The 23529-nt window shown below is 45.1% G+C and overlaps 1 protein-coding gene across 6 annotated transcripts in view; it reads left to right on the top strand.

Moving 5' to 3' along the window:
* The window catches only part of LOC119449731 (sister chromatid cohesion protein PDS5 homolog B-like), a 50036-nt gene that overhangs the window by 18454 nt on the left and 8053 nt on the right, over window positions 1-23529 (top strand). For 5 of the 6 annotated variants that reach the window (XM_049665412.1, XM_049665411.1, XM_049665415.1 and 2 more), the window contains exons 11-24: window positions 1227-1676; window positions 3718-3933; window positions 5117-5277; window positions 8151-8274; window positions 11443-11598; window positions 11668-11736; window positions 14742-14875; window positions 15751-15874; window positions 17198-17517; window positions 17953-18085; window positions 18158-18280; window positions 18655-18714; window positions 20878-21065; window positions 21995-22135. In XM_049665412.1, coding sequence (XP_049521369.1) covers window positions 1227-1676; window positions 3718-3933; window positions 5117-5277; window positions 8151-8274; window positions 11443-11598; window positions 11668-11736; window positions 14742-14875; window positions 15751-15874; window positions 17198-17517; window positions 17953-18085; window positions 18158-18280; window positions 18655-18714; window positions 20878-21065; window positions 21995-22135 — 2399 coding nt within the window. The remainder of the gene's footprint in view (window positions 1-1226; window positions 1677-3717; window positions 3934-5116; window positions 5278-8150; window positions 8275-11442; window positions 11599-11667; window positions 11737-14741; window positions 14876-15750; window positions 15875-17197; window positions 17518-17952; window positions 18086-18157; window positions 18281-18654; window positions 18715-20877; window positions 21066-21994; window positions 22136-23529) is intronic. The other variant, XM_037712975.2, reaches the window with a different exon arrangement.

Below are 23529 nucleotides of genomic sequence, written 5' to 3' on the forward strand. Positions count from 1 at the left end.
GTGTGCTTAACAGTTATCGATGTTCAGTAGGACCTTGTGGTTGCTTCGATTAAACTTCCTACGCAGCTTCCTCAGCCATAAACAAATCTACAGTCATCCATGCTTTGCAGTTTGCTGCATACTCCGTTGGCAGGGTTCAAATATTTTTAAAGCACCGAGGCTTCAGAAACTTGCCTACGACCAGCAGAGGTAACGTTTCAGTCCCAGTCATGTTCGCTGTAGCCATGACCGTGACATGTTCTTTACACCGCCTACCGCCCATGCAGTTATCCGCCTTGTAAGTGATAATTTTGATTGCCAAAAGTTTTAAAAATAATGCGGTTTCATCCGCATTGAAAGTCATTTGGTGAATACATGTGCAGGTAGTCCTTTAGGGCTCCACTTTGCCAGGTCATGCACGTTTGGCTTGAACATCTTTGCTTTCGCCAGAGACAGCGCTAAAGACGAGGGCGTATTTGTCGTGGAAATGGTGCAACCACCCCTCCGAAGCGGCGAAGTTATCCTTACATAAACGCAGAGCAAAATCTGATAACGTGCTCTGTGGAATGTCATATTTCTCGGCGACTTGAAGTTTCGTAGCCCTTCCAGCATCGACAGGAGGCCAGCTGTTCCCTTTCCCCTGTTGTTCTCTCTTCTGTAGCATGCAAAAACGGATATGGAACTAGAGAACATACAAACACATTTCCATTGTGCACCGTAGAAAAGTTCATATCGTCAACTAGCCATAGGTACACATGCTGCCCTCACCACTGTCCTTTATGGGAGAGAGTTGCACTGGTGCATTTAATGCTGCTGCGAATGCGATAGGAACAGAATCAGCACTCATTTCACCGTTGGCAGTCTTTCTTTTTTCGTGTTTATGGTGACGGCTCAGTGGCTATGGTATCCAGCTGCTGAGCACTAGGTCACAGGTTCGATTACCGGTTGCGGCAGCACTGTTTCAATGGGGGCATAATGAAAAAATTCTGGTAGACCGTGCTTTTTGGGTGTACATTAAGCAACCCCATGTGTTTGGAATAATCCTGACCCCTTAAGTCCAGCGTCCCATAGTCCCTGTTTTGATTTGAGACATCTCCAATTTACTAAAGTCATTTTACATTGCTGCTTAGATTAAATGAAGCCATCGCACATGGCTTAAACCCTATCAACCAGTCAGTCAGTCTGAGTTGCCATGACACTGCCTTGACTTTGGTTTCCTTCTCACGGGGTTGCAATTCGTTTGGCAGGTGCTGCACGTGTACTACCAGACGGCCCTGGAAGATCGGCTCCTGGTCGAGCGCATCCTCCACACGTGCCTGGTGCCCTACCAGCTGCCCGTGGAGGAGCGCATGCACAAGCTGTACCAGCTGTTTGCCACAGTGGATGACCACGCCGTAAAGGCGTTCAACGAACTGCTCAAGTGCCAGTGCGCAGTGCGGCAACAGATGCGAGCCGTCCTTGAGGCGCTCCTGCTTCCCGCTGGCGAGGAGCGCGAGCGGCAGCTGTTGGCACGTGTAGCCCTGCTCTCGCGTAACCTGCCCGACTCGGTCAAGGCCCAGGAATACCTAATGAAGTTCTGTACCCTGCTAGAGGGAAACCAGCGCTTGCGCATCCACATGAACAATGTGCTTCATGGTGGCGCCTCCTGTGTCGAAGCTGAGCGCAGTGTGGTGCGTTTGATTTCCTCACTTCTGGATGTAAGCACGTCCCTGTTTGCTTGATGGCATGCTGATGAATCAAGGTGCGACGTTGGAAAAGGTGTTGTGTTGAGCAGTGCTAGTTTTGAAGTTGTGGAAATTTTATTACGTGCTTCTCACATGTAAAAAGGTGACTCCTACCAATTAACAAAGGCTGGGAAACATTCTAAGGTATTTTATATTTGATGCTTAAAGTTAATCTCCAAATGCTAGACCTGGTGCCATCGAGATTGTCGTGACAAAGAGCAAAACTTTTTTGACATTGTGAAGCAGTAAGTCTAGTATGATGATGCTGCTCTTGAAAAAGTAAATAAGAGTGCTGCATGCATTTCTTCAGGCTGTGCTCACGTGGGGCAGTCACAGCTCTTGGAAGAACAGAGCAAGCTAGTATTTCATGTTTTCATGACTCATCCCCCTCTTGGGATACTGAAACTGGCTTGTAGAAACAAACGTTTGCTGGTATATTTTAGAGATTAAAGAGCTTGTACCTTTATATGATGAAAAAAAAACTAATAATAATAGGTAAAACATGTCATGCCCATGCTCCTTTAACCTTTTCAAACAAATTGTAAATCTGTCAACCCAAATTTACCACATTTTTTTCATCTTCAACATCATTAAAAGCAATGTGAGGAAATGTTACATTATTCCGTAATATTTTCATGTCCACAAACATACAATACAGATTTTTGAAAGCTATTTCACATGTGGAAAAATTTACACCTTCACGGGCTTTTTACCTAAAAACACCCAGCCAATTCAGAAGCTTGCATGGTGTAAATACAGTAAGCCCTCGTTACAATGAAGCCACTTTATTCGAATTATCACTTTATTCTAAAGTTCTCCCAGTCCCGACCCAAATGCATGCATTTTAAGCTGGATTACTCAAAGCATACCGATATGCTGCACTGCAGTCAAGCAACTGTCATGGCACCGGCGCAAGCCAGACCAAAAAAATTTAGAGCCCTTCCCCTGTCGAGAATATGGGGGTAAGGGAAGCTTGCGGCAAGACGCCACTGTCGCAGGCTTTCCGCTTCGTTTGCCCTTAACTCAAGGTCAGCAGCTTTTCGTTGATGTTTGGCCTCAACATCGCGCTGCCCATGGTGCTGTGGTGGCGGTGCTTTGGAAGTAGTGCACAGCAGAGCAGACAAATGTTGCTCTGCACCACCTTCCACGTGCCCAAAATCACCCGAAGCAAGACCCTATTGGCTCCCTCCCACAGCTTGAGCAAAGGAACCAGTCGTGACCAATAAGTTAAAATGACAGTATGACAAATGGTAATTTTACTAAGTTCAGAGTTTGCTGGAAAGAGTGCAAAAAGATGGACTCAAATTTTCAGGAATGTCTCACTTTGTTTCCAGTCAAAGTATGCCTGCTGACTTAAAAGAAATGCATAGGCCAATAATCCTGCATGATTATATTGGAGCATATGGGTTTTGACGTGGGGTATCTCATATAATTGTATGAGATCATTGGCGCATTGATGTTTACAGCTTACTGAATTTTTACTAGAGTCCTCTTGCACCTTCTAAAATCTGTGCCCTTTTTTGGGGCAATAGCTTAAAGCTTTAGTGAAACTGACGGCATTATTTTAGATAGAAACAGTGAAGCTGAAAACAGGATGGTTACGTAAAGCTTTTTTCTTACAAGCTTTGATGTTTAGATTTAAAGAAGTGATCCTGTCAGGACAATTATTCTCTGTGTTGGCCATAGTTCAAAGCCATAAATGGGCATGTGTGAAACCCCTCTTTCGATTGACTTGCTGAGTTAGTGGCATTCTTTCACCTCTAGCCACCATCTTCTGATTCAGTGTTTTGAAACTGTTCCAGAACGTCATGCAAGTTATATGCACGCCTCCCTTGTAGTTCAGCGGGAGGAACATGGCGGCGCTTCTGTTCTGCACTGGATGCTCAGAGCAGAATTGACAAGGATGGGCCCGGGAAGGGGCGGTTTTTAACCCGTTCGAATGATAATGCTTTGAAGAAGCTTTGGGGCAAGTGCAAAGAGCTCCTTTTTTATTTTTCCCTTCATATTCCTCCAGAAAGAAGTCCTGAAGAGTCTGGGCTACCCAGTGCAGACCAACAGTTTCTATGTGATCATCAAGCAGTTGCTGGAGCGGGTGGCACCAGTAATGGTGGACAGCGCTGGCGTAAAGCAGATCCTGGCATACGTGCGTGACTCGCTCCTCGGTCAAGGCGACATCGACATCCATATGGGCGTCACCAACTCGGCACTGCGCGGGCTGCAGCTGCTTCATGTATGCGCACGCTGATGCACACGCTGCCATGCTGGCATTTTTGTCTCTCTGTATGTCCTCTTGTCGACTAGCAGTTCATTCAGATTCACATAATTCCGTTAAAATGACCAATAGAACTGTTATCATGAACTGTCATTATGAAACGTAACATATAACTGTCATTATGAAAATAGGATTATGGCTGTATAGTAGATGCTTTTTACCAACTATGCTCCGTTTCAAATGCCGCGGCAATACGCAGCAGGCATGCTTCAAAGGCTCTCTTAGAGAGACTTATCTCACAGCTCGCATAGGCAACATAAAAATAGTGCGTTACATATGAAGGACATGTAGCACAAAACCACTTAATGACCTAGATTACTCTCCGAGGGAAATGTCACTTACGCAAAACAATGAAAGTGAATATTGGACTAATTAACAAATTTTCTAATTAAGTTTTATTTTAGCTGGATACTACTGAAGCTGTATAGTACTACTATTCCATCATGCTGGAATGCGATTGACATCATTACGATCGAGAACTCAACTTTTAAATGCTACCTAAAGAGCTTCCAGCGTGTGTCCTACTACTATTCCATCATGCTGGAATGCGATTGGCATCATTACAATGGAGAACTCAACTTTTAAAAGCCCCCTAAAGAGCTTTCAGCGTGTGTCCAACTCAGCAGCTGCTCAGCTTCGTGAAATTAAATCCAAGAACGAAATTTTACTATTTTTCATTGTATGTATGAATGAGGTTTGTTTACCCCTCGTTGAAGTTAGGCCTTCAGCATCCTTGAAATCTTTTAACTGTCCTTGAAATGTTCTGTATGAACTCTGCATTCCTTTGTTGGCTTGAGTATGCCACCTCATTCCCTCTTGTCACCTCTCTGTCTTTAATTATCTTCCTGATTCCACTCCTGTCTTTTCTCTTTACATAGCCAAAATATGTGTCTTTTTCCTCTTGAATCGTGGCTTTGACACTTGCGACCTTGACCATTTTCTTGGATGGGGTCATTTCAATCCCTACTTTTCTCGTCATCACTGCACGCATTCATCTTGGCATTCTCACACCAATGACTCGGATCTCGGTAGAGCACTACATGTAAATCATATAAAGGTGGTTTGACTAGCTCATGCTGGTGTTCTTTGGTTCACCCTATTTGCTTGGTCACTAAGCTGTGGTCTTGGAACTGTCATGCAGGTACTGGCGTCTGCATTCCCTGCGGCCTTCGTTGGTGAAGAAGTGTACAGCCAGCTACTGTCCTTCCTAAGTGCAGACGACAGCGCCGCATCTGAGATGACGCTACAGATCTTCACCTTTGTGGGCGCCGACATTGACCAGCGCTTCCCAAATGTTGCTCAGTAAGTCTTGCCCCTCTGGCTCTACTCGTAAAAGGGCAGGGAGCCATGTAGGCGTGTTCGCGCATACTTTCAAATTGGAGAGAGTATCATGCAAAGTTAAAGTAAAACACACAGTTAAGAAAGATGGCCTCATTGTCGTCACCTGATCTCTGACAAGAGCAAGCTTAAATAGGTGCCACCTCTGCATCGCATACATAGTTCAGGGTCATGTCACACTGCTGTACACAAGAGTGGTTGCATTAACAGTATCTTCATTTATTGGCTGCAGTGTTTGTTTAAATGTTGCCAGGTTTCATATCGTTGCAACTTTTACTGCGGGAAACAGTAATCACTTAGAGAACAGACTTTAAGCATAATGATATTGATGTAACACTGCAGTGCAAAGTCGACGAATGAGTGTTTCACTGCAGTTAAGGAACTGTTTTCATTATGTTTATCTTCATCACACTGTCATCATCGTTGTTCTATCATCATCATTATCATGCCATTGCCACCATGCTGTTGTCGCTGTGTCATCATCAACGTGCTGCCATCGTCATCGTCGTGCTTTTATTCAGGAACAAATGTGCATTGCAGCCATGAAATGCGGACATATTCCTTCACTTACATTTTAATGAAGCAAGCGAGTTGCAATTATACCTAGTTAATTGCACTGCACAATAAATTACTAGTTAAGGGTGCAAAAGGTGCCTAAACACCTTTGTCTTTTTCAATTACAGTAAAAGCTCGTTAATTTGCACCTCGTTAATTCGAATTTTCGAATAATTCGAACTAAGTGGCACAGTCCGGCCATGCTCCATAGAGTCCCATGTATTGAAAAACTCGTTATTTCGAATGCTAATCCGGCCCGCCACGGATAATTCTAACTGCGCGCCGCCGTAGCCAGCTCACAGTCTCTGCTGTTAAATGACAGGTGGCGCGAAATACACTATCATCATCGCGTGTTTTAAGGGGGCAGCACCTGCGTTTATTCGCAAATACTCTGGCGCATCGTCATGGACAGCGGGATACGCAGTGCGTTCGGTGGCAACCCCAAGATCGGCCATTCTCTCCGTCGCCAGTGCAATCGCAACACCTAAGCCTACGAGTGCACCGTTGCTCTCTTTTGTTCTGTACGCGTCCTTCGCAGACCGACACTGCTCGCCTGCCACTATGTCGTCGCGTGGAAAGTACCGTGCTAAAATGTTGAAGGAGAAAGTGGAAATTCTGCAGGAAGTGGATGCAGGGAAACAGAGTAAGAACGAAATCGCCAAGAAGCACGATATACCGAGAAGCACGCTGCCGACCTACATCCGGAATAAGAAGACGATTGAGGACTCGTACGCGGCTGAAACTTTCGCCAAGGATCGGAAAAGGCTTCGTACAGCTAAGCACCCGGACCTGGAGGCAGCGTTGCTCACATGGATCAAGGAAAAACGGAGCCAGGATATCCCACTGAGTGGCCCCATCATAGTAGCGAAGGCGGCTGATTTCGCGCAATGTCTGAACATCTCCGACTTCGCCGCTTCGGACGGATGGTTTCACCGCTTCAGGGACAGACACAACCTCGTTTTCCGCAGTGTGTGCGGCGAAGCCAAAGCCGTAGACGCAGATGCCTGCACCGTGTGGCAGAATGGTGCGCTACTAGACCACCTGAACAGGTACGCACCATCCGATATTTTTAATGCCAACTAGACCGCCTTGTTTTTTAAACTCTTAGCGGACAAAACGATCACGTACAAGGGGGACGTGTGCGCAGGTGGCAAACGTTGCAAAGAGCGTGTGATGGTGTTGCTCGGGGCCAACATGACTGGAACAGAGAAGCTCCCCCTATTTGTGATAGGGAAGTCACAGAAACCTCGATGTTTTAAGAACATCTGCACGCTGCCGGCCGACTATGCAGCCAATAAGAAGGCCTGGATGACGGGCGAGCTTTTCAAGCAGTGGCTGAGGAAGCTCGACCGAAAATTTGAGCTCGGCAAGAGGCAGAGTCTCCTCCTCGTCGACAATTGCTCGGTTTACAAGGTGGAAATCGAGTTGAGAGCCATTGAGCTGGTTTTTCTTCCGGCTAACACCACTGTGGCTCTTCAGCCTATGGATCAGGGTGTTATAAAAATTTTGAAAAGCTTTTGTAGACGGCACGTTCTCGAGAAGTTGCTCCTGTGCTCCGATAATGAGAAAAGCTACACTGTGACTCTGCTCACAGCCCTGCACATGCTTTTGCGTGCCTAGAATCAGGTAACCACGGAAAGAATTGCAAATTGTTTCCGGCACTGTGGTTTCGGAGCCCTTAACGCAGACGCCAATGAAGTTGAAGAGGACGTCCGCGCTCCGGTTCATGTACGGGAGGTGCTTGGCGATGTGGACATTCAGCGACTGCGTGAATGTCGACAGCTGTGCGGCGGCCTGCGGTGCCGTGACCGATGATGAAATCATCGCCCAAGTAGTAGGCGAAGACGAAAACTCAGCCGTGGACGATGACGACGCGAATGATGAAGATGGTGTTGGTGAAATACCGGTACAACCTTCGTTGGCACAGGTGATGGACGGACTGAATCACCTCCGGCTTTTCTTCAGTTTCGAAGCAGACGATGACGATGCTTTCCGGCTCATTCGAGCTCTGGAAGTTAAAGCGGCAGCAATCGCTTTCAGAGGCAAAAAGCAAAAAACCATTATGGACTTTTTTTTTTTTTGCAAATAAATGTACCCAGAGGTGCTCTACCTTTTTTGTCATCAGATGTGGCTTTTTCTTAATCACTTTTGTTGGTTCAAATTTCGTTTAATTTGAACTCGTTAAGTGTCCCCGTGAAATTCGAATTAACGAGCTTTTACTGTATTATTTTAATTGTGCTGTACGCTAATGCTGGATGAAAATGGTGCCACTTGTTGCGCAGGCGGCTGCTGCCCGTGGTGCAGAACTTTGTTGAAAACGGCACAGTGAAGCAAGCAAAGTATGCCGTGGCTTGCCTCAACGTCATTGTTGGAAACAAGGAGCGCGTCTTTGGACAGGTCATTGATGTAAGCACTCGGACCATGCATTTACATGCATTTGCATGCAAAAAAACCATACCAGGGGTCCTTGCTCTGTTTGCACGTGCACTCTTGAAAGCTGTCCTGTCCACAGTGCATGAACGCTGTCTATGCAAGTGTGGTGATGCTGGTAGCCCTTACCAATGTGGTTGGTACCAGATGCCCTTGAGCAAAGGGGGATTGTGTCCTTAACGTTTTTGCATTGTTTACCCTGGTTTGGTGCATGCACTCCTATCTTTAAAATAAGTAAAGTAAAACTGATGTGTGTGTTAGAATCGAGTACAAAAATGAGCTTGCTAGGTGCATGCTATCGTTACAGGCTTTAAGCCTGCAAAACATTCAGGCACTGCATTGCCATGTGCAACCTCCACATCCATAAAATGCAGACGTAACACAATTCAACAGAAAAAAATACAAAAAAGGTGCGCACCACTGCATGCTCGCCAGAAGTGGCATGTTGACATGAAATGCCTACCTGCTAAAAATGATTTGTTTTCCGTAAAAATCTGGAAATCTGATTATTATTCAAGCGGTAGTTATGAGCGGTTGACAGTTACTCACCACCAGCTCATAGCCCAACTGTGGCGGACCGGCATGAGATAGGTGGATTTAAACAGCCCACGCGCAGCTTAGAAGCCACTCAGTATGCAAGTTCTGAGACATGCGTCATGCATTTTATCATTTCATTGTGGCTACTTCTAGAAGGTGCTGCTGATGTGAAAACAGGCCTGCATGAAAAACTTTGCCCAACTAAACTGACGCCTGCATGTGCCAAGGAGCATTATGCTTGCATATGACTAGCTTAAGCAGAAAGAACGAATTTACACATGCAAATCAAAGGGTGCAGATAAAGTTGTAGGAGAAACTCGGAGGGCACATTAGAATTGAGTAAATACAGTAGAAGTTAAGACAGAATGTCAGAATTGTTTGCATACGTAAGTACTGTATGTCAGATGGAGTGCAAGCACACATACAAAAATGAACAACTTTTAATTCAATGTTCTGGGCAGAAGCCAGCCTTTTCGGTATGTGTATAAAGGTAGGTTTTCACGTCTTGTAGCACATACAGCAGAACCTCGGTGATACGAATCTCGCGGGGTCGCGTGAAATATTCGTATCACCCAAAATTCGTGTCATCAAAACGTACACAAAATCAAGAAAAAATAAATTTATTTTGAGCAGAAAAAAATCCTAATAGTGGAACCCCATTGATACGTTCCTCACTGCTGCATTTTCCCGGCTGCTATGTCGCGTTTTCCCGGTCCCGACCTAAATCCTACATTTACTTCCATTATTAAGTTCCCCTTGATACGTCGCCAATCTGTAATATTCCTGCATCTTACGTTGCGTTTGAATGGGGCAGTCAGGTAAATTTATCGGTGCAGCCAGCTTGTACGTTTCAGCAAGTGACCGGTGCATTGCAACACGGTTCAATGGACTTCAGATTCACCGAGTGCAGCGTTACATTTATTTTGGAGCCAGCAAGGGTCTTATATGCATACCATGATTGCTGGTTCTCTTAAAAAAATGGGTTGATCCCTCTTATATAGGAATCGGTATAGAACACGAAAGTGAAACGTGTCCTTCACAGAAGTAGTGTAATGTTTATTGCACATTGATATATAATGTCTATTGGTGTTTTGTGGCTAAAGCGCCCTTAGGCGTTGATGCACCCACGCTGACGCCTGGTGGCACGTCTCCTCCATCACGACTACCAACGTCGATGACCATGAGCAACCGTCGTGCATATGGAAGCTGCACTACGCTGCACACGCTAGCACAACGCGAAAGACGAAGCACGTAACTGACACACTAATACAACGCGCAAGACAAAGCACGTAACTGAATCGTCACCGAGTCAAATCAGCGCGTACAGCGCGTCGTAATTGCAGCCTCCGCGATCAACTTCAGAAACATTTTCAGAGCTAATTGCGGAGGCCACGCTCCGCTGTGCTGAGTACGGTGAACGCCACCTAGGTGGCGTTGGTAGTGCTTCTTGATGCCAGCGTCCCTTCGAATGCTGGCATCGAGGCGTCGTAGTGCTGAGACCACCGAAGCGTTCACTGTCGGTGCGCGTTAGTGTCATAATGCAGTACTTCTCTTTTCTGCTCGTAGGCGGCGGCACCGCCCCGAGCAAGAGCGCGGGTACACGGAGGAGTGTTAGATATATAAGGCGCGTCTGTGTAGCTCTCTGCAAATGCGTTTGTGGCGCAATGGGTTAAACGCTCGGCGATCTATCGTCGCGGACCGAGAGGTCGTGGGTTCGATTTTCAAATTTTGCATGTTTGTGGAACTTTTTCTTCTGGTTTCTTTCTTTGTATTATGTTCGTGTACATTGTAAGCTGACGTATTTCCGTGACGGAAATACGTCAGTGAAGTCTTGGTGGACCCCGGCATAAAACACTTTCGTGTTAAAATCTTCGCCGCAATGGAGCCATGTTATGCAGTGAAGTGTAAGCAAAATAATGCAATCAAGTATCTTAAGAGTTGAAAAGGGGCCGCTATCGCGAAACATTGTACATGTCCCTTATTATACACGCACGCACGCACCGTCCTCGGTAACAGTACAAGCACTGAGACGTCTAATAACTGTACTGGCAGTCATTCAGAGCCGTTTAGCATAGCTGTGGCAATGTGGCCTTCCTCACAGTTACGTTTTCCCGGCTGTTACTTTTCTTTTTTTTTTTCTCTCCCTTGAATAACGTATCAATGGGGCTCTACTGTAATATTGGCGAAACGTCAAGAACAGAGGTCGCACAGCACTGATCAAGTAGAACAGCAGCAGGTCGCCTTTTTAATACTGCATGCTACCGCGACTTCATCTTCACTGCGCCTTGATAAAAACGCTCATGCATTCTTGCATTGTATTGTCCTCTTCTTCACCAAAGTACAGGCGCGGCAACATGATGTATTTTTCGTTCCTATAGCCTTAGCTAGATGTCTTATTTTTCTGTGCATGCTAGTGGCCCATGAGTGGACCAAATGGTCTATAAAGGCTAACACTTCACGAACCGTTGGGCTAATGAACTCGAGGTCTTATGAGACTGAAAATATATCCAATCTTTTTTGTGTGTTATTAGTATCATTTGAACAGTGTGAAGTGAATGTAGTGAAATGTTTAAAAGGGCGTGCTCCAAGACTTGTAATTCATTGTAGCACCTGAAGCAACACTTCACGCTGGAGTCGGCGTACTTCCGCACAGCACTGGTGTCCATCGGGCACATAGCATTGCTGTGCCCAGACATGTTTGGCAGCCAGGTGAAGAGCATCGTCTCCAAGGTGGTTGTCAAGGACCTGCTTATGGCTGACCGGGTGAGTTCGCCGTGTGTTTGTTTGCCTGTGGGCCGCCTATATGTGACCGAATGGCTGGGAATGGTGCAGGAGGAGCCACGGATCTCAGAAACATCGTGGTGTGAATTTGAAGCTCTTCCCGAGGAGACCAAGGTCAAGGTAAGCTGTTTCCTTGGCCCTTCCTTTTTCACTTCTTCTTTGTCCTCACTTTAATAGGTTACTATCAACCTGGTGATCATCATTTGAACACTCACTGCTATTGTTTCAGAAGCATCATGTTTTTACATAATGTTCCTTGCACCCACTTGGTTATGATATCAATGAGCATGCAGCTCATCACAGTGTCGAGGGGTGGTCTAATGTTTAGAATGTCACAGTTAGGGATCAAGTTCACAAACCACTGATGCACAGGGCCTAACAATTAACAACACTAGGCAAATATTTTGGTTTTAATCCATGCAAGAACTGTTCTTTAGTGTAAGTGAGCGGGCCAATTTAGGTTGCATATGTTGCCATGCGATTGCGTAATCAAGGAGTATTGTAGGCATACATGAATATCTTGGGAAATATCTACAAAGATCCCCCAGCTACCTTGGTTCTCCGCAAGAAAAGTAGAAAGTTACCTGTCATACATGAATATCTTGGGAAATATCTACAAAGATCCCCCAGCTACCTTGGTTCTCCGCAAGAAAAGTAGAAAGTTACCTGTCAAGAAAGGGGCATTGTGTAATCAAGGAGTATTGTAGGCATACATGAATATCTTGGGAAATATCTACAAAGATCCCCCAGCTACCTTGGTTCTCCGCAAGAAAAGTAGAAAGTTACTTGTCAAGAAAGGGGTCAGGCAAGGAGACATGATCTCTCCAATGCTATTCACTCCATGCTTAGAAGTATTCAAGCTATTAGACTCGGAAGGCTTAGGAGTGAGGATCAACGGCGAATATCTCGGCAACCTTCGGTTTGCAGATGAGATGTCCTGTTCAGCAACTTTGTGGACGAATTGCAACAAATGATTGAGCACTTTAACCAAGAAAGTGTAAGAGTGGGGTTGAAGATTAACCCTTTATCACCCAAATTATTTCGAGAAGTATGTACCAAATTTCTCATTTTTTATGTGGTCGTACATTTTTCTATGTCATTCTGATTCTCAAAATATATTACTTGGTTGGTTTCTTGTTAGAATTTACACAAAAATAAAAAAAGAGAAGACTTGCTTTTGAGGGTAGTTTTCCCTCAATGCTGACCATAACTTGTGCTTGATCAGAGCCGTGCAACATCAGGCTGAACGAGTGTGACTCGTCATGGCAATATTGGTACAACCTCCCATGACGAGTACAGCTCGGGATTGGTGGTTGAAGGGTTAATATGCAGAAGACAAAGATAATGTTCAATAGCCTGGCAAGGGAATAGGAATTCAGTATTGCCAGTCAGCCTCTAGAGTCTGGACAGGAGTACATTTATCTAGGTCAATTACTTACAGGGGACCCTGATCATGAGAAGGAAACTTACAGAAGAGTAAAAATGGGCTGGAGTGCATATAGCAGGCATTTCCAAATGCTGACTACGAGCTTACGAATGTCGTTGTAAAGGGTACAATCGTTGTGTTTTACCAGTGCTAACATTTGGGGCAGAAACTTGGAGGTTAACAAAGAAGCTCAAGAACAAGGACCGCACAAAGAGCGATGGAACGAAAAATGTTAGGACTAACGTTAAGAGACAGGAAGAGAGCGGTGTGGATCAGAGAGCAAACAGGGATAGCCGATATTCTAGTTGACATTAAGAGGAAAAAATGGAGCTGGGCAGGCCATGTAATGCGTAGGATGGATAACCGGTGGACCATTAGAGTTACAGAATGGATACCAAGAGAAGTGAAGCGCATTCGAGGACGGCAGAAAACTAGGTGGGGTGATGAAGTTAAGAAATTTGCAGGTGCAAGTTGGAATCGGCTAGTGCAAGACGGGGCTAATTGGAGATTGCAGGGAGAGGCCTTTGTCTTGCAGTGGATGTAAAAATAGGCGGATGATGATGATGATGTTACCATCGTATGGCTGTAAGAACGCATTTAAAAAAAAAAAAAGCTGTTTTAAAACACACATTTTACCTTTCCTTTTTAATGGTTGTAGCTTATATACAGTTGCCGTACCCACTATGTCTGAGACCGTCACTCATCAGACAACTACAAAAGCAATGCATTGCTGCATTTGATAGCTATTGCATCCAATGCACAAGCACATCTCTTCACAACTGAGCCAGCCCATATCCTACCGCAGCTCCATCCAAACAGTGCATGATCTCAGGGCAAAGTCACTGGATGGTCTCCTTGTGAGAATCGAAATCAGAATACAAGTCCTGATTTGTGACATCAACTGTCTGCACCAGTGTCTTGAAAGCCTAATCGAAATCAGAATACAAGTCCTGATTTGTGACATCAACTGTCTGCACCAGTGTCTTGAAAGCCTACCAGTGTCACACAGCATATTGTGATGTCATATTGATGTTTGTGTCTTCTTCTGTTGTAGAGTTTTAAGTTCCAGCTTCATTTTCTCCTGTGTTAGTAGAGCTTTTTTAGTTTTAAGGCAATACCAGTCTAAGCTGATTTAGCTTTTCTTTAATGTCCACTTTAAAGGGACACTAAAGAGAAACTCTGGGTTAGTTCAAAGCGACATTTTTTTTTTTTTCAAAAGTCTATTATAATTCATTTTGCAGTAATAGGTTGATTAGTGGAAGAGAAAATTATGGTCAAAGTTACATTATATGAATTTCACACTGAAACTTTAGTGCTGGCAGTCAGTGTGATGTCTCAGATATTTTCGCATGTGGCTCAGTAAATGTTCTTGAATCTTGTGAAGTTCAGTATTAGGCTTTATTGGAATACAATGTAGCACTCGAACTTTAACGATGAAAAAAACCAGCTAGGCCTAAGCAGACGCTGTCAAAATCCATCACGGCTAGCTGATGCAGGAACTTCAAGGTGGTGTTGCCACCCGTCTTTTGTTCTTACGTCTTTTCTGGCTTAACAATCCTCCTCTCGCCTATAACGTAGGTTTCTTAATATTGGTAAAAGGGTAATTCGCTAATACAACTCAAATTATCTTTCTCTTTAGTGTACCTTTAAGAGGGCGGAAAAAGGGTAAGTGGTCACAGAGCTGTTCTCCCATATGCAGGTTGAAGGCATGAAGATGATGGTACGCTGGCTGGTGGGTCTACGAACGGCTTCGGCTTCAGCCAGCTCCACACTTCGCCTCCTGGTCACAGTCATCAGCCACGGGGGAGACCTGATGGAGAAGGAGCATGTTTCGTACGTCATCTTCTGTCCTTATGACTCGCAATCACTGTCAGACCCACCGTGATGGCAAAGTGGCTATGGCATTTTGCGGGGACCATGCGTTTGCAAGTTTGATTTTCAGCTGTGGCAACCCTACTGGGTGTGGAATGCAAAAACTCTTGTGTACCATGCTTCGGACGCATGTTAAGGAACCTTGGTTCAAATTAATCCGCAGCCACCCCCCCCTATTATGGCATGTCTTGTAGCCAGATTGTGGCTTTGAATCGTTAAAACTCCACAATATAAGTATAACTGCAGAAGAGTGCTAACTTGGGGCTGGTTTGTATAAGTAACAGCGCATGAGAAAGGACACATGGAAGGAAACAGATCAAACGCTGACTGTCAACCAAATTTTGTTGCGCACAAGGCGGTGTGAAAGGTGCCTATATGGCGTTGTGTGCAATTAGATTTGGTTCACACTCAGTGCTTCGTCCTTTTCCTTTTTTGTGTCCTATCAGATGCACTGTTACTGTGTTTAGCTACAATAATTACTGTGACATCAGATTGGCACACAGCCTTTCTTTCCTCTAGAGGCACTTATGTGATCACCATGCATGAGGTGAAGTCCCGAGTGCTTTGCCTGATTATAGTATAAAACTGCAAGTTTGACTCTATTAACAAAAGAGGAATCGCGCCGTGCATATGCATTTTGCTGTGGCTTTCTTGTTTTCTGATCGTGCTTCAAGTAAGCCTTGTAGGGCAATAATTTAGCTGAAGTGCACTGTATCAAAAAGCGCTCACCCCCCCCTCCCCTCTCCCTCTTATGTTTTCTTCCCCTTTCTTGCTCTCTCTCTCTCTCTCTTAGACTGCATTATATTGACTTCTAGCACTATCTAATGTGACTGCAGGGCAATGGAACGTTCCTGGCTGCGGTACATGGCAGCTGCGTGCATGCTCAAGATATGCTGCTGCCCAGCCTATGCAGACGTGCTCAGCCACGAGCAGTTCCAAAAGCTTGCCCTTGTGCTTCAGGTGAGTGCTTGCATTGCTCAAAAGCCACTGTTTCAAGAACCATTTGCCAACATGGATGGTTGCGAATTTGTATGCATGACCTAGTTTGCTTCTGTAATGAGCAGGTTGCGTTGATGTGGTATTCTCAACCTGAGAGACCCATCTGTCGATTCAGGGACATTAATCATCGCGTAAACAGTACGAGAAAATAAAATAAGCGGATAATGGTGGACCAACAGGAAGCACAAAGAGGAATCTACCGGAAAGCCAAAATGTATGTGAGCACATTTGGCAGTGCACACCCAAGTGATGAACAGCACTCTTTGATAACTCCAGTACAGTAAAATCTTAATTCATAGTATTTTGTGGGAATGCAAAAAAATATAGGCAGGTAATTAAACGTTCATTTATTGAACGGATTAAGAAAACATCAGACAAATGTATGCATCAACATCTTTTCAGTGGGGAAATTGATTGAAAAATATGCGCAGGAACTGCAATTTTCATCATCTTGCCTCTGGAATTTTTATTGATGATAACCTCTCGCAACAGCAAGGGCCTTATGATTTTTTGCATGGTGTAGCAGCAGGGCAACATGCATGTCTTCATCAATATATGAGCATTTAACTACCGCACACATCTCCCAGTATTTCATCACCAGTGAGCCTACCAGTATCTAATTGTCTGTTGCAGTGTAGTCAGCTACATTTATATCAGCACATAGGCCATGGTACAAAAACTTTTCATCCTCGGCAGCTTTCGTGGTGTTTGCATACCTCGCATTGAAGGTAACAAATTTACTGTTTGCCATAAATGCTGTCACAACAACGGATAGCAGCCATGGAGTCCTGGAGTTCGTGCATAGAATAATAATAACTCAGCATTATGCATGACATAATGGGCAGAAAAAATGTGGCTCACCCTCATGTGGCTCATGTCTTAGTTCCTGCCCTGCCACTTCGGTTCGGTCAGATGCTAGCACCACCTTTGTGCATGCTAAACTTACCATGCCACAAGCTTTATCCGAATTAAGCAGCGTGTGGCCTAATATACCTCCAAATTGATAAGCATTTAATGCTATCTAATAATGCATGTTTGCAAAGACTGGATGTCGTGCCCGGGAGCTGAGCTGACCTGATTTCACTGTTGTCCATTATCAGTACATTACGCAACTGCTTGTCTACTGAGCCAATACTAGAATGGAGTGCCCAAAAGTTGTTTTGGGTGGCACCAACTTAGGCAATCACAACCAGCTGCTCTAAACGCTGTTCTTGTTCACTCATATATTCACTCATATTTCCCAAGCCTGCTGCCCTTTAATGAGCAAGGTCCATTGCTGTCCAGGACGAGTGTCCGGAGGTGCGCGAGCAGTTTGGCCTGAAGTTGCACAAGCACCTGCTGGCCATGCGGCTGCCCCTTCAGTTCCTGGCCATCTTTGCGCTTGGCGGTGTCGAGAAGCGGCGGCCCCTGCGGAACCAGCTGCGCCAGTGGCTCCTATCTTGCATCAACAAGCGGCGCGATTTCCTCAAGCAGCACACCATCAATTCCATGAAGCTGATCACCATCCTGCCCGACTATGTGATCCCCTATGCCATCCACCTGCTTGCCCACGACCCTTGCCTGCCAAAGTATGATGACGTGCCAGGACTGGTGCAGATCAAGGAGTGAGTGCAACTACTGTGATGCCTGTTTCGGGGCGCACCCTTACTTTCTTGCAGGCAGACATGAAACAAAGCCTTGGTGCTTTGTCTTCTGATGTGCCTATTAATAACATTGCCTGCAAAGCATATACAGGTTAAACACTTAGTTACTTCACTTTCTGGTTATTGGAAGTGAGCTGTTGATGAGAAGGCTAGACTTCAAGGTCAGCACGCTAAACAAATTCTAGCCGTGTGTGGCTCTTCAATGCACAAAGGCTGAGGTGAATCTGTGTGTTCCTTTAAAGACGGCATTTAAGGGACTATAAAGTTTCTTGTGCTAAATTGTAAGTTCTCTTCTGCTTGTAGAAGATTAGTGTTTGGATCTGTTTAGAGTTCAGTACTGATGAAATGGCTTCTTTTCATTTTAGCGGAAGCATGGTGGTGTTTATATGTGTGCAGGTGTCTCTGGTTTTTAATGGAGCCACTAATTACCAAGAATGAAGGCTACAGCTTCAGTTTCTTCAAGAGGCTCATCGAGAACATCAAGCAGACCCGCGACAACCAGTGCCCCGACGACAAGCAGGCACAGCTGGTAGGTGCTGGACTTCTTAGTCTCAAAGCCAAGACTTAAGTAATATCTGCCTCTTTGCATGTGCGCTTGTAGAAACTGTATGCAGTGTGCGACCTGGCCCTCGGGCTGGTAATGACCAAGACCACCAGCTTCGTGCTCAAAGACTTTCCGCAAGAGCCAGTGTTGCCATCCAAGTGGTACACTCTGCCAGACAAGGTGAGGATGATTCCGCAGCAACACACTCAGCACTGAAGCTGTCTTTTGTCAATAAAGTAAAGTTTTATTTGCATTTTAGGCTAAAACTTTAAAAGTTCCAGTCATCTCAAGCACATGGTACTTGCGGTTGATCTGCCAGTCCATTATTCTTTTTTATAGCGTTTAGGAAAAGTAAGGCAGAGCGAGGAGACCATTTTTCACGTCACAAATTGCTGAATTGACCTGTATGCAGTAATCGTCGTTGTGTTTTGTTGGAAAAATTACAGGATTCTTGTTGAGTATTTATTTGGCCGGCATTGCTGCTGTCTGAAGCGATGAGCTTTATGATACCTCCTAAATAAGGCTGCTTTGTTGTGTCACAAAAAATTCTGCAGGTGCAAGTGCCGAATGTGAAAAGTTACTTGCCCCCAGAGCTGGCTTTTTCAGCTCCAAAGGTATGTACATAATCCATTGCGTGTTTGCTCTATTTACTTGCGCGTGCTTTTTCATTTTTAGTGAAGGCTGGCAGCTTGTGTGCTGAGGCACTGAGAACTGGATTATCTACTTAAAGTGCATAACCTGCGTTACTTCAATCTAATTTATGTGTAGATTAAGGCAAGCACCTCTATTTTATTTAGCTGGTCATAAAAACATCACTAATGGGGTCTTCCAGTGAAACGTTAACACAGGTGCCTGTGAGAAGTATTGTGTATGCACGCTCGTGCAAATAAATTTGTTGTCTTAGCTGCAGGTGATTACACACTGATTTTCACAATGAATGCACTTTGTATACACTGAACGCCCATACACCATCTGCGTGAATTAACCGACTGTCAATATTTAGACTTTTAGCTCATTGTGTGACTGCACCACCACCCCTCATTTTCCTCCTTCCTGCCTTGTCTCTCCCTTTTCCCCTGACTGGACATGGAGTAAGAGGGGCCATATTGTGATTTTCCATCCTTGTGAAGGATCCTCAGGAACAGTATAATTGATTGAATAAGCGGGAACAGGGTAGCCCATTCAATAGCAACAAGAAGCTTCTGTCTACTGGCTTTTAATGTCGCAACAGTTTCTTTGGTTTTTAAGCTGCGGTCCCAAACAGCACACTTGCACAAGATCTGCATAAGGTTCTGCACTGTATTGAGCATCAGAAAGTACTTGTTGCAGTTGTGTAGGAACTGTGGTTGTGAAAATTATTCTAGAACTGTATTGCTTACTTAGAAGCAATAGTCATTACTAGAACCCAATTCTATACATGTGTCTTATGTGGTTACCAAGTGTTTTGACACCTTTAATTCAGACTGCCAACAGAAAGAAGGTAATGCAGACTAGTGGCAGTGATAAAGTTGGCACGAGTGTGCTTACACTTCTTGTGTGTAGATGGGCCCTAATGTTTATGCTTTTCCGTCCAATCAGACTGGTCCTTGTCAGGGATTTTCTCTGCGGCAAAAGGAATTGGAGGCCCGAGTTCTGGCGCTCTAGTCAACCGTACTCCTTTCCTACCGTTAAATATTTTCGCTGTCTTACGATTTACTAGCGAAGCAACCCAGTTGTCCTGAAAGCAGGTGTGAGGCAAGGAAGTAAAGAACCCGTCACATGGTGTTCTTTTCTCTCCACACCTTTCTCGGGCTCACAGAAGGGGAGAGCAAAGCGGCCACGCGAAGCTAACGGAAATGATGCTGCAAGAACTGTGCGACTTCCTTTGTGTTCATTGTTGTTGAGAGAGGAACTGCTCTCGACGCACACTGGATAATTGTTGCCTCTGTTTTTCCTCGACAAGTGGAAGTCGGGCACCCATACAAGAGCAGTTTTGAAGAGCACCTGTTCCTGGAAAGTACTTATTTGAGGAATATTTGTGTGCTTCGTATCGTGCTGCTAATTAACACCAGCCCCATTCTTCCTTCTGAGGTGTTGTTTCCAAGCGATAATTTTCAGGGATAGGATCACTTTTGCAAGATTTCATGTGTCTTGGCACCAAACATGTCAAAGTGTATACCGCCAACAGCGTTCCTGGTGCTGTGTGAGGTTAGCGATCTTGGCACAGTGCCAGAAACGCTTTCAGTGCCAAGCCATGCGAAATCGCACGAAAGCGAGAGTTACCCCAAAAGTGATTGCTCGAGACTGCTGCCCCTGGTTCCTGCTTGGATTCCGTTATTATCGCCACAGTTTGTATGCAGAAGTTTTTCCCGACATATCGCAGTGTGCAATCTGTTTCAAAAATTCCCAGGTCGCCATGTCTTTTTAAAAGTTAACAAGCAAGCATCTCTAGCAACGCTATCATCAGCCACTCCCGACAGTACACAGACCGTTGGGGTCTCGGGGTCATCTAGAAGTCAGTATGCTCGCAAGGCATGCTAGCAGCAATTTTATACACTGTCGCGTGTTCTTATTCACATTCTGGAAGTACATAATTCCCATAGGTGCGCTACCTAAAGTTCTAAACTATTGAGACAAATTGTACTCAACCTCAACACAAGGGTTGATTTCACAGTGACTTTAGACAAGAGTCGCAGCTCAGAGTAAAAAAGACCGTCTTATTTAGAAAAGGTATTGTCATGATGTTAATAACATAGTGGTCTTTTGGCTGTTCACATTAACTGTACTTGCCCGTGCAGAACACAGGCGTGGACCTGGCAGCATTTGGACGGACACGTCCACGAGGAGCTCTGCGGCGAGTATCGCGGAGGCCTCGGCCTGTGGCCAGCGGAAACGTACAGCTGGTGCAGGCAGCTGAGATAGTACAGGCTGAAGAGGAAGAAGTAGTCGACGAGGTCGTGGCTGTTGAAGAGGAGGCTCCCCTGGGGTCAGTCAGCACAGCTGTACTAAGTCTTTACAGTAGCTTTACTAAGTCTTTGCAGGTGCACGTTAAAGAACCTCAGGTGGTCAAAAGTAATCTGGAGTCCCTCACTACAGCATGCCTCATAATCAAGCTGTGGTTTTGGCACGTAAAATCTCAGAATTAAATTTGTTATTGTTTTTTTAGCATCACTGGCCCTGACATTTCTCTCTCACTTGTCTGGAACCGAAATCATGGTGGTATGTCTGAGTAGAAAATCGGCAGGCTGCACTGGCATTATGGCCCAGACATTACAGTTGTGCATGCACTTGGGATGTCCCAGGATCAGTCTATTTCATAGGAAGGTTAAGAGGCAAGTGTCTGCTTCACTGCAGCATGTGGAGTAGTAAGTATGGCCGTAAATGCGACCTTGCAAAGAAAGCTGTTTGCATGCAAAAGTATGCAGAGGCAGCCACATCGGAAGAGAACCCACTTGAGTACTCCTAGCTCGTTGACGCAAGTTTGTGGTGTACCGATCCGGAACTCCCGCTTTGGATAGGACACAAAAGCAAGAGAAAGCTGCATTCTGATGTCACTTGTAGTTGTCCAATGAAAACATTCCAGCATCTCTTGCTTTGAAAGCAACCTTTTGCATACAGGGTTTCCAATGCAGCTAAAAAAAAACTTGCATAGCTGCATCTATCCAGGTGCACAATATTCCATTGCTATTTTGGATGTGAAACAACTTGTCAGGAAAGCAAAAATAAAGGCATTTTTTCATGCTAGATGCCCGTTACAATTTTTCATAGTTCCACCTTGGGTGTAGCAAATGATGTGAAACTAATGTGAGTGTAATCTGAACGTTTTTCTTCATGCAAAGGAATTTGGGCAATAAGAGGCTAATTTTAGCCTAAGTTAAAAGAATGCTGCAAGCACCGCTGACTCTGCGAATGCAGGATGGAGGTCAGCAGTGCGGAGGAGGGCAGCAACAGCCCCTCATCAGCAGCAGTCATCAACCTCCGCGCCTTGCGGCCCACCCGCCGGGACCGTGCGGCCTTATCCGAGCAGCAGCAGTCAGATCCCAACCAGTCGAAACGGTCAGTCTCAGTTTCTCCTTCCTTCTGCAACTCTTGCATTGTATAAACATTTATTTATTTTTTTGTTTATTTATTTATTTATTCATTCGTTCATTTGAAGACTCCCGGGGTCTGAAGGCATTACAGAGAGGAGTGGGCCTAAAGAACATCAGTGACACCATTTTTGAAGGTGGTGGCGTCATTGATGGCAGCAATGGAAGGGGGAAGGTGGTTCCATTCACTGCTGTTTCAGGGGGATGAAAGAATCGAGATATGCGTTAATGCGACACATGGCAACACCGACTTTGATGTGGTGAGCTCTTATGAGTCATCGACTTTCCTGCTAAGCAGAACTAGTAAAAGGAGGGAGGGCATACTTCTTATAAATATAGACCGCTTAAAACGTAAGTCGTTGGAATCACGAGTATGCACTATATAATTGGTATCGTGCTGCTTACAAGTGACCAAAGCTATTTGGCAGCCGCATTATAACTGGTATTTCGTCTCACTCGGCTTCACTGTAAGAGGTATGTGTATACATGAGTTCTGTGGGAGAGTAAATGGGAGCCAGAAAATGCCGCATTATATTTGATTCTGCACATAAGCAGTTACGTTATTACCGTATTTACTCGATTCTAGCGCGCCCTGGATTGTGACGTGCACCCGTTTTCTGTGACCAAAAGAGAGGGGAGAAAAGTCTTTTACAGTACCGCACACCTCATGCGGTGAAGGTGAAGCATCGATTGTGATAGCAAATTAGTAGGCAGCTATACGAAGTAAGGATAGTAGTTTTATCGGCCGTATAAACTTGGTAAACATTAACTTACTTACTAAATTAAGAAGCATGGTGTCAAGCCCGCACAAACAAACATGAACACATTTTGCTCGATGAGTACAGAAACTCGCTGTCAAAACGCTAGAGTGACAAAGCACGGCAGCAGCAACGAGCGAACTGACTTTCGGGCTGGCACACCTCCTGCTTCAACCCGAACTTTAAGCGGCGAGAACGCAGAGCAAATCGGACTCTCTCCATGTTCCAGAATACGTCATGCTTTGTTACACTGAAACCCTTCCGTGTTGCTTTGCTGGCGAAATCCTCTCCTTCTGTTTGCGCCAATCCCGCACGCAAGTTTCAGGTTCTCTGAATGCCCGTGATGCAGCCTGATTTCCGTCCATCTCCACACCCATGATCACTTTCCTTTTAAATGCGGTATCATGATGAACTCGGCACTTCGTGCTGATAGAGTAAACGCAGAAAATGGGAAGACAGACGATAAACTAATGCCTAAACACACGTACTACAGCACATGGAGGAAGCTACGGCAGCTAGCATGGAGTGGCAGCTACCGTGGCAGCTGTGGCACCTAGGCTCGAAGCACGTACAAGGCGGCCATTTTGAAATGCCGATGGTGATA

The sequence above is a fragment of the Dermacentor silvarum genome, chromosome 4 (genome assembly GCF_013339745.2).
Source record: "Dermacentor silvarum isolate Dsil-2018 chromosome 4, BIME_Dsil_1.4, whole genome shotgun sequence".
NCBI lineage: Eukaryota > Metazoa > Arthropoda > Arachnida > Ixodida > Ixodidae > Dermacentor > Dermacentor silvarum.